Here is a 12081-nt window from a genome sequence, read left to right on the forward strand (position 1 = left end):
ATAAAAAAGGAAAGCTGCTGCCAAACGGTTGTATGTCGTCACAACGCATTCCGTTGCAACGCATGCCTTTACCACGCATGCGTTACAACGGAATGCTATTTCCATGCATAACCTTTACCAAGAATATTCCTTTACCACGAATATTCCTTTACCACGCATACTTTTACAACGGTTTTCATGGTAAATGTATGCATGGTAAAGGTTATACCCCTTCCCTGTACCCTTACATGACCCCCCAGCCCCCAATCCTTATTATAATTACCCCTGCCCGTTAGCCTCAATCCATATATATATTTTTTTAATTTATTTTCCCTTTACCTCTTCACGTAGTCTCCTCTCCTTGATCTTCCTTGTTTACGTCGTACATCTTAAAGAGGAAGCGTCATTCCGTTTCCTCTAAAACGACGCTGATTGCCTCCACTTCCCGACGTTACAACCCCCTTATTCTAATCGTAGCCTTTATCTCACGTCTTCGCTGACAGTAAAAAAAGGACTGAACCTGACGAGGAAGAAGACGTTCCAGTGCAGCTTGCGTGGTAAGACGGTCGTGGAAGGCATACGCGTTGTAAAGACGTTTACGTGGTAAGTGTACCGTTGTAAACGTAACGCGTAGAAAAGCCTTCGTGGTAAAGGATGTTTCCCCTGCCAAACCAAACATGAATACCATATGCTTGCATTCAAAATTTTACATTAAAAAACATCAGTGATATGGCTGTTTTTTTTAATGTTTTTTTTTTAAGTCATCTTTCAGCTTTTAGTATTCTTGTTTGTGACGGAGAGAAGAATACATCACAGCCTAACCAACCACTAAATCGTAGGCAGTTACAATGTTACACAAACACCAAAACACTTTATTACAGCAACAAAAAAAGCAGATGGAAATCCAATCCCTACACTTACTCGACAGCCGAAGTGCTGATAGTTGATGTTAAAATAAAATATAAAGAAACAGCACGCTTAGAACCAACTATGTCACTGAAGAGAAGGGAACTATTTTTAAGTGGATGTGAACAATGCGCACAAGCGTTGTGCAGTCACCCCAAGTGAGGGAGCCAATGTGTAAAGGGGGCTGACCTGTTGCCCCGTGCTGTATGCTGTGGTGCTTGGAAGTAAAATCTGAAGAGCAGTTTAACCAACTAATGTATGAATTCTGCGTACCAAAAGCTCTTATATTATAGCCTTATAGCCCGCCGTAGCGGGCTATACCGGCTATTAAAGGCCCGCTGCAGCGTTAAAGGCCCGAGCCGAAGGCGAGGGACTTTAACAAAAGCAGCGGGACTTTAATAGCGGTATAGCCCTGCTACGAAGGGCTATAAGGCTATTAGAACATTCTGCCACTAGAGGGCAGAATGTTCTAACAAATTAAACAAAGGCTTCTCGAAGCTCGAGGAGATTTAAATCCCCTCGAGCTTCGAGAGGCTTTTGTAAACATTGGAATGTTGCTCTGCGGGCCTTTACCGGCCCGTAGAAGCACGGAGCACTCCATTGTCTACAATGGAGTGCTCCACATTCCAATGTTCTAATATGTATTATTGTTTTGTAAAAACAATAGTGTGGCAAGACAACAAAAGCTGTCTATAAGGCTAGACCTAAAAACAGCTGTAACACTGAGAAGAGAGGTCTATGTTCAGACAGACGGCTTTTTCGTTCTTTTTGAGGCTCGTCATCAGGATGATCGTGTGATTGCGGCGCTAAGAGTTTGACTAGGGTCCCAAAACAAAACCAGTCATCTTTGATGTTGGTTACCCAAGGACATTCTGCCTTCCCTTTTCATGTGATCATCAGCATTATATTTGCTGTTGGTTACTGTGTTCAGCTAGAGTGAATTAGGTGGTACCAGGCGGGGCTTCAAATGCTGTGCTAATCCAATATCCATTTCAAGTAAAGAGGTCGTAGACCTGCATTTCCATGAAATATTCTCAAAATCATAAAATGCAAGTAGCTTGCTAAAAAAGTGAAACGTGCAACCAAATATCAAATCTTGTTTGAGTTATCAGAAGCTTGCCCTTTTGAAAAAACATATATTCTTAAAATGCAGCTATGTTAGTCATGTAGATTTCAAACAAAAGTGCCCATTGCGCACTAACCTTTTGTTTGTAGATGTTCATAACGTGACTGTACTTGTGACATTTGCATGGAAATCCAGACTTTACTAGACCATTGGTATCTGCTCTAAACCTTCCATTCTACGAGCACCGGAAGAAACCCCAACTCCGCCAAGGAAGCGAAGGATGTAACATCCAAATAATAATAATAATAATACCGGCATTTGTAAAGCACGAACAATTACCACTAAGGGTGTCTCGGTGCTGGGGGGTCGTCGGGAAGATTAAGCGAGCTTTTGCCCAGAGTCCAATGGTTCTGGGCTAACCTGGTGCTGGGGATCGAACCATGACCCCCGTGCTCCGGAGTCGGCCGCCATGGCCGCTGCGCCGCACCTCTTCCTACGGGAGGCCTAATCTAATCACCGGCCCATGTTTCAATGTACTATTGACACTGAGCTGCAGTATCACCTCATGAAACCCTCTACTTTAGGAATACAATCGCACAAATACATTGTACATTCACACCTCTGAAGCGTCCGGCATAGATGTCTGGTTTAGACTTGAGTTGTCTCCGCTTCTTCGGATTTTCAAATCTAGCCTGCTAAAAGATAGCTGTTCGGACCATTGGGCGGAACAGGTTTTCCTCAACAGTTGTACCTTACCATACCTGCGAAAACTATATCAACCTGTTTCATAAATAATATCCAGTAATTTTGAAAAGTGTCACAGTTAGAGTCCCATTCCAAGTTCATTGACAACTACCTGTGGTGATACCTGGGCCGTATTACTGATTCTGGCCAAGATCTCGCTGTGTGTTAACTGGGATCTCAATTGAAAGTCCATGAAGTGGGGGCTAACCACTTTAATCCACAATTACTATCAACAGGTATCAAATGGAATTTAACATTAATCTGAGATTGTGGTTCATACCTACATATGACCTGGTTGTTGGACAAGAGGCCTGAGGCATTGTCTGCTCCCCATGGTGCAGGAGCAGGCGGAGGAGAGCTGTCTGTGACGCAGCCCCTGTCACTCTCCACTCTTAGTTTACGGATTGCGGTTTTGAGTGTGGTGTATCCAGACTCTGTAATTTTGGGTCCAGACACCCCTTACTATTCTTAGTTACATAGAGTGGTATTCATCAGGAATACAACTTCCGAGGAACTCATTACGGAGGCCTTAAGTGTATTTACCACATGCTACCCAAGTCATGATGTGAACAGTGATTGGTGATTAAATAAGTCACTTGGTCTTAGTTCTTGACCAGGGGCATAAGGCAGACCCCCAGCAGCGGATGGCCCCACTCTCCTTTCGGGGAGGCCCTCATTCAGTCGAAGGCTTCGGAGTATCTGTGAGATATTAGACTCTCTGGGACTCATCGCCACATTACGCAAGCGTGGTGTCATTTTGTGGTACACCACCTCTCTTCCCCTGAAATTGGCAGGGGCGTAGCTTCTCTGGGGTGTTTGGGGTGTTACACAATCCTAATAAATGCAATTTCTTAAAAATAGTTATTAGAGGTGCTTTCAGTCGGGTATGGTGTGGACTGTGTAGGATTTCACACTGATTTCTTTTACATAAACACAGCCTAAAACACAAAAACGCACTCTGATTTGAAAGTCTCTAATTGTTAGTTATTTTACAAAATGTGTTTTCCCTCACTTAGTACCCCTGCCACTACGCATTCATCTCCCTTTCCACTGCCTCTTTATCCCCTCTCATCTGCCCTGCTTGTCACACACTGCGTTTTGACATTACGTGCCAGCAGGGCCAGCCTTTTGCATGGGCGAGCTGGGTCAGGCCCAGGGCTCCAATATTCTGATGGGCGCATGGAGGTTTTTGCATTAAGGTAATGCCAACAACAGCTCCGTTCTCATCTTGCTCCAGCCTTGTCCTTTCATTTCGGTCTGATTTTCCAGTTTAAAGTGGTTTTAGTCCTTCATTATCATATCGCAGGCAATGTTTTTAACACCCCTTTAGGAAGGGGGTTCCTTGCCCTCCCCACACCCTCTGACCCACAACAACAAAACCATCATCTGCGTAAGGCAGCTAAGCTATAGGGGATTTCGGTGAGCTGGGGGAGGTCCGGGGATGTTTGTGTTCAGGGGCTAGTCCATGCTCATCCAGATACTGACAAGTGAACACAATAGGGACCCCCTGCTGCCTCATTTCATTCACTACCAGCAGCAAGGGCACCACATTTATCTGCGCCCACGCAGCTATCTTAGCAAAGGTTGGCTCTGTATGCCAGTGTGATTGTTGGAAACACTGAAACCCCTCCCCGATTTCCAACCAAGCTACGCCCATGGAAATTGCTCTAATATCAACATCCAGAAAAGCCAAAAGGATGGTACAATTTATGCTGTTGAATACGGTTTATTAACAGGGTCGCCCCACTGCCTTTCAGCACGGCAAAAAAGTAAAAATAAAATGTTAATAACTCAATGCGATTATCATTTTATTTTTCCTCGCTGAGGCAGTTTTGTGGGATGGGGCAAGGCAGCGCAGGGGGGAGCAGTGGTGGCACCCTTCGAGGTGCGCATGAATGTTTGGCTGGCCCTCCCGGGACAGCCAAACATTCATGCACACTTTGTATGTTCTCCACCCATGCCCAGGCTCCCATTCCCCCATCTGAGCGCCGAACCATGATACTCAGACCAATCCTAATGCTGCACCGCAGCGTTGTAATTGGCTTAGGGGAGCCTGGGTTCTTCCTATTCGAACAAAACTCAGCTGGCTGGAAGCTAAGTGATCTTTTAGTATTCCTTTTTTGTAACCCTTGACCCAGGGCTTTACGTGGGATGGAAAAACTGTTTTTTTTTTTCGAAGGGACGTGGCATATGTAATTGAGGGCGTGGTGTAAAAACACGTAAGCTGAAAACCTGTGCTTATGATAGAAGCAGCAAAATAACAGTCGGGATGCACACTGTCATTGCATCCAGATTTATAATACAACAAGTAACATTACACCTACAACAAGCCTAGGACTATTGGCTTTGTCAATGGTTATTAGGTGCATAAGATGAATAAGCAACAACTATGGCTTCATTGTATATTACATTGAAAATGCTGCAGTGCTAAAATGATGAGACTGAACGAACTAAAACAAACCTCTTTGAAGTTACATGAAAGGCAGTGAAGGGTGGCACTGCTGCAGAGTTAAGATTTTTTTTTAATAAACCTTGGGGATGAGGGCAAAAATGGAGAGCCCGATAGAGACCCGTATCGGCACCTGTCTGTGCTGAGCACCTGCAGGACCCGGCCCACGATAAGCCCTGCGCTACCCCCACCCCCTCGCTGTCCACCCCCTTACCTTCCCCTGTGTCCCATTACTGCTTCCCGGGAGCAGCCGGGACTGTTTAATAAGTCCTCTCTATATGTCAAACAAGCAACGTCTTCTGAGTGTGTCTCCGCGCGCGTGCATTTAAAGCTGCGCTCATAGAAGCAGAGATCGTAGATCAGACGGGGTCTTGGTTTGTGTCAGAAGCTTTAAGTGGCGGCGCCTAACTCATCCTGCCGTAAAATCCGCCTCGATTTTACTCAGCCGCTGTCAATCCGAAATGATCAACTTCCGTAAATTAAAGATACGTTTCTAATGTGAACAGCTTTCCAGGAACAGGAAATTAGGCCATTTCAGCAGTGATGAGCCGTAATTAAGTGCCCTCGGGACAGTGATTTCCAGGACTGCCTGTTTCTGGTGCCACCGTTACTGCTAATGTTTTCTTGATTTGCGCTGTGTTCTGTGTAACATTGACAGCATTATTTTCTCTTGCTGTGAGGGTAACATTTTCATATTTACATTTTAGGAATCTCTGGTAGACTGCTACAAACCGACAGAGGTAAGTTATTTTTTTATGTGCTTCTATATGTATGTGTCTGTCATTCGAACGATATATAGATAACTTTATACATACCATTAGCATTTTTGGCTCAGTCAAGACTTTTCATTCAAGAACAATATACTAATAAGGCAAAAAGATTTTATATATAGATATATAGAGAGAACTAAAACAATGGAGACAGAGGAAAGGGAAGCACACAGGGAGAGAAGATTGAATGGAATATAAAACATGCTGTGGAAAAGTACGATTTAAAAGAATTTAAAATAAAACTGAACTGGAAAATGTGAATGCACAATTCGTGTACTGGAGTTAGATAATGTAACTTCAGTTTTCACATTTTAATTCGCTGTGGACTGTTGTGTGGCAAGACTCTTCTAACTCGTAAGAATCAGATGTGTTTTCACACAAATTTGTTTCAAAACACAATCATTTAAGATGCTACCAATGCGGTTTAGGGACCTTCGTCCTTAGGCAGAATTCATTCAACTGTGAAACCAATGTGCATTTTTATATCTGCGAATTTGAACGTACTTACGGGTTGTGGGGGCGGGGGAGGGAAGAGAGAGTTATGGATTTCCAGGAAGCAATATATTGAAATATTTAAAACTTTCTTTCATTTTTGGTTTATGACATATATGTCCTGACTTCTGCCTGAATTTAGTCTAGTAAATTGACGTGTTTCCACGAGAAGAACTTCCCCAGTGGGTAATTTAAATCGCCAACATTTGATGAAGGTGGATGCCCACCATAACTTAAAATATTTCTGTTTTCAGGGACTCTCGCTTTGGAAACGTTATCCACTGTTGGGTTAGGGCTGTGTTTGGTTGTAAGAGACTGGTTTATGGAATGCAAACAACAAATTGTACCTTGCTTGTAGGTACTGTTATGAGCAAAGGGGTTATTGACTAAATGTGCGATGCAGTGTTTCATTTTTTTTGTTATCTTTATGAGAATTTCACAATAAGAAGTACCAGAAAAATAATAAAATGATAGGCTCAGACTGTTATCAGAGTACGGTAGTGGTTGCATTTGTGTTTTATGTGAGGGTGCGTGAACGTTTTCGTTCAATGGTGTTGGCATATGATTGTAAGTGCGTTGGTGTTAGACCCAGCGGTTTCAGGATGGCTAAGAAGCATCGAAGCTAGTCAGAATCCACTGTTCCAAATAGAATGAGTACAGTACACTTGTCCGATAACCTGTGCTCACCCTCTGGTAGCTAGGCACAGAGTAGTCAGGCTAATCCACAACTCACCCCCTCACAACACAGTGCGTTTACCACAAAGACTCCATACCTTATGTATAAAACCACTTGTCTTTGTATTACACACACTGAAATCCGAATGTGATACACATTGTATATACTCTCTACAGTTATATGCAATCATAAGACTTTCCCATTTCAGAAGGGTCAGAAAGTCTCTAGTCTCTGACTATGCCTCGTGACCCAGCCCCTCAATCTTTCAAATTTTGCAGCCAACAATACACGTTGCCCCTGCTGGCGCCTCGTTGACTAGGAATTCCCTAACGCGGAGAGAAACAGTTACTTTGTTTCATCCATCTGAATTAGACCTCCAGGCGCCCAATACCACCTACGCGAGGGTGGGATCACTATACCACGTGTAGACAAAAGTTTGTGACTCAGGAAGCTGGTGCGCTCCCCATCTGGATAAAATGTTTTTCCTCAAGTGAAGGCGTGGCCTGCCGTAGACCCCCGGCAGTCAGCTGTGGATGCCCACAAGGCTCTCAAAACCCCTCTGGTCTTGTCACAATGTTTTCCAAAACAAAGTACCTTGTGGCATGTGTCCAGGGAGAGGGAGCTCACGACCTCAGTCTGCGATGTCGGGCACTTTTGCCCTCCTGAACTGGAGGCCGAAGACAGTCTCAGCTCCTGGCTCAGTTTCCCCCAAAACCCTTCTGACATCACATGCTTTGAAGCACAAGCGAGCACAGGTCTCCTTGGTTGCAAGCACAGGTCCCTCGGACTCTGCAAGCTTTCCCCGCACATCTCAAACTCCTCATGTCTTGGGCCCTGAGATGGCTGCTGATCTTTGCGCACACACTACTCTTGCACAGCGAGATGATAATGTATGTCGGTGCGGTCCTTGTCACAAGCACGATCGCTTCCACCTGTCTCTGCTGCACCTTTCCGATCCATGGTGACTGTGATATCTTTTCTGTCCCTGGGATATCGTGGACAGGAGGCTAGCTCATCGGCCCTCAGAGAGTACTTTGAGACCCCGACCACGACATTTGCCACTAGCTGCAGGCCAGCAACGTCCAGGTAAAATCCACCAAGTGCTAGTCCCCTTCTTGGAGCACGACAGCTCCAAGGCATCACAAGTTTGGGGATAGTCCAGTTGCAGTCCCTCCTGCCCTAATGATTCCTCGTGCAAATGTCCAAGTATCCAACAAGTGTAGTATGGGTCGAAATCCAAAAGTGCCTCCACTTTCGGAAGCCGAAGCCCCAGTAGTTATACCTACCATGGCCTTTGAAGATACAATCAATTCAAAATTCCACCTTTGAAATGCACAGGCCCTCTATAAATATTGTCCTTTTTGCCATCCTACCCAGTAGGTTTGATCACAATCTCTAGTGGGGCCCAGACCCTGCCCCTTAGAATGCAGGTACCAATTCCACCCTCACATAACCATCCCAGAAAGACCCTTCAGAGTCAGAGGTCCGCAGTTTCCTGTGAACCTGTGCTTTATGGCCCTCTATCAGGAATGCACAGATGTGGCTATCCCCCTAGCACCCAGTTGTGAATTATGAGAGAGGCCTCCAGGAAAACAGAGCCATGCACATTGAAATGCCCACTTTCACAAAATGACATTTCCATCACCGTAATGTCGAACCCACTCCCAATGCTGGAGACGATTCGGCATTACGAACCTTTGAACAAGTGATGGAAGCTTGGAAAACCGGTACTGCACCTCCTGAAGTTTTCCCTCTTGTTAAGACACCAGTTGCCCACCTCCAATGACCAGCTTGCCTTTGGTCACACATTATATATGTTAAACATATGAATGAGAGACAACAAAGCACAAAAGTACTTTCAAGGAACACAATTTGTGGAAGTAATGAAGAAATCAGACTAGTAGGTCCTTATGATGCGTATCTGTTCTTTAATTGTGCACTTCAAAGTGGACACATTACACCTTAACAAAAAGGCTTCCTCAGGACATGTCTACACAACTGTACACACCAACGTTTCGAACGTTGAATCAATCTACGCACAGTTGAATGGGACTTGATGCCGATCATGACGTGGATGACGAACTCGTGATTGTGTACAAGTGATCGCCTACACTAAGATTGGGAAGTGGATTATTTGAAGGTGTTGTCACTACCTTCTATGATATTTGAACATCTGAGGATTCATTGTCCAATACGACATCGCGTTTATGACTTGGTGTGTAAAATTGTATCGACCTGCCCTTTTGAAGCCTTTTTGTTAAGGCGAAATGGATTGGTTGCGTGTGTGCATTTAGAAGAACACAAAGAACGGATACTCATCATAAGGACCTACCAGTTTGATCTCTTGATCACTTTTATAAACATTGTGTTCCTTGAAAGTACGTTTGTCCTTTTTTGCATCTCATTCATATGTTTTGCCATTACAAACTCCTTGATACCAAAAATCATACTGTCACTATTCTGCCCGTAGGAAATAATGCTAGACAGCCTTTTCATACATCCCTTCATGCTAATCCAATGCAAGAAGCAGGCCCCATCGTACAGAACACACCTTCCGTTGTCATTCACTACTCTTGCAGGTAACATACACACACCTGCTCAACGCTCTTCCCAACCCAAACCCTGTCACCAGGGAGAACTCTGATATATCAGGGGACATGCAGAGCCTTGGCACACAGCTTTTTAAATGCCAATTCGAGTAACAGTAAACCGTGCACACAGGCCCTACCAGGGCAAACTTGTAGCACAATTGATGAGATACTTCTGTGGCTGGCACAGTCAGAGTAGCAGGCAATCTGAGTCACATTCGAGATACATGCCTCTAGTATAGGTCTTACCTCATGACATGGGACTTGAAGCTAAGTCGAATCAGTCAATCATATGTACACCGCTCCACAGCATGTACATGATAAGCCCAGCGCTTTGACACTGCACAGCAGTGCCAAACGCGTCCAAGTGCTAAGGGTAGCATCCAGAGCAATGGAAAACTGGGAAGGAGGAAAGCAAATAGTCGAGGGAAAACTCCCTAGAAAGGGCAATTTCCGAAAATTGACATATCAGCTTTGTTGTCTGGGTGGATGTATGAATGTTAGTGTGTTGACCTATAATGGTGGGTGCTTTTGAACATGGTGGGTCTGTCAGCATATGACATTAGTTGTTCATACATATGATTTTGGGTATAACAGTATCATGTCGATGCCAACGAGTAGTGATGTTGAATTGGATTTGTCCCTTTCGCAAAGTAGTAAACAATCGTTTTAGGAAAGAGGGCGAAGTGGGCAGCAGCCGCAGCCAGAAATAGTACATTTGCCTGATGTAGGAGCAGAACAGGAAGTTGAGTGGATGTATGTCTTTGGGAGGTCTTGAAGTATTTTTTGGCTTTGTGGGCTTGTGGTGGTGGGTGCAGCAGTGGTACCTTCTTTAGGGTGGACGAGCATGACCCCTCTGCTGCGACTGCAGCAAACATGAAAAATAAAATGGTACTAAAACAAATGTATTATCATTTTATTTTTCATGCTGGCAACCGAGTCTAAGGTTGGGACTATTGTTGCTGATTGGCAGCAGGAACGAGTGGTGTGCACTTGAGTTCAAAGTGCTCATATCACTTTGACCGGCTGTCTTGCAGCGGCCAAAATGGAATGTGCGCTTTAAACTTCTCCAACCCGAGTTGTCTTAGACAGATGGGTATAGGGCAGGCCCAGGCCCCCAGTGCCTGAGGGAGCATTGATCAAACATGTTCCAGCCAATCCTGGAGCTTCTCCCATGCTGCCTAAGCAGCATGAGAGGAGAATGTAGATTCTCCTAGTATGTGAAGAGAGAATCTGGATTTCATTAAAGACGCGGAGGCTAGCATTATGCATAAATACTTTTATTGCACTACTCCTTGCAGCACTTCAAAGCAAAACATCTCAAAACCCAAAAACTCTAGAACTTAGAACATCCAACAATATATATTCCAATACACAGCAGCCATCTTCCTCTTTTCAAGCTGCTCCTGAAGTAAAATCCAAAACAGATTCCTGTTGCAGAACTCCTCTTCTATTGAAACTCTGAAACAAAACCAAACCAAAAATTTTAAAACTAAAAAACCAAACCAAAACATGTTACAATAACCAATACAAATCTCCATACTCCCCCAAACCTCCTTAAACAGGGAGGGAGGGAGGGATAATGCTAGCCTCCGCGTCTTTAATGAAATCCAGATTCTCTCTTCACATACTAGGAGAATCTACATTTCATGACAAGACCGGAGGCTAGCATTATGCATGTTCAAAGCTGTGATAACACCACAGACGAAACATGACTCATTGGTTTTAAATAAAACTTTGCAAAAACATCCGCACTTGACCAATCTGCAGCACGCAAAATCTCTTCTAAACGTCCACCAGACAAAAAAACCTTACTCGCCATTGCACCTCTCACAGAATGTGCCCCAAACTCCTTCAAATCCACACCAGCTTCAGACATACAAAACCTCACCCACCTCGCAATAGAGGCTGAAGTAACCGGCTTAAAAGGACGAACAAAAGAAATCAAAAGTTGATCATCGCCATGCATCCTGAATTCACTCATTCTACCCTCATACTCTTTTAAGCACCTTACCACACATAATTTTGGATGCTCATCAAATTTTGGATAAAAAACTGACCTTGACATACATTTTGTCCTTTTTGTTATGTTAAAAATTACTCCATCTGGCGAAAAACAACGTCCACTAATGTCTAAAGCCCTCACATCGGATACTCTTCTAAATGAAATCAGACATAAAAGACTCGCCAATTTGCCAGACAACTGCTTCAAACTCAGAAACTTATTACCTGGCCACCCCTCAAATAGCTTTAGAATCTTGCTTACATCCCATAATCCATTATACCTAGGTTTAGGAGGTCTCAACTTTATTCCTTTCAAAACCCTACAAATCAACGGCTCCCTGCCTATTGAACAACCTCCAACCAAACTATGCCCCGTTGCAACAGCAGATCTATAACAATTAATAGTC

At 44.1% G+C, this 12081-nt stretch overlaps 1 protein-coding gene across 1 annotated transcript in view; it reads left to right on the plus strand.

The window, feature by feature from the left end:
- Positions 1–12081, plus strand: part of PPP1R14C (protein phosphatase 1 regulatory inhibitor subunit 14C) — a 261496-nt gene that overhangs the window by 199108 nt on the left and 50307 nt on the right. The window contains exon 3 of the mRNA XM_085612482.1: positions 5852–5884. Coding sequence (XP_085468608.1) covers positions 5852–5884 — 33 coding nt within the window. The remainder of the gene's footprint in view (positions 1–5851; positions 5885–12081) is intronic.

Source organism: Triturus cristatus, chromosome 6 (assembly GCF_964204655.1).
Source record: "Triturus cristatus chromosome 6, aTriCri1.1, whole genome shotgun sequence".
In the NCBI taxonomy this organism is placed as follows: Eukaryota; Metazoa; Chordata; class Amphibia; order Caudata; family Salamandridae; genus Triturus; species Triturus cristatus.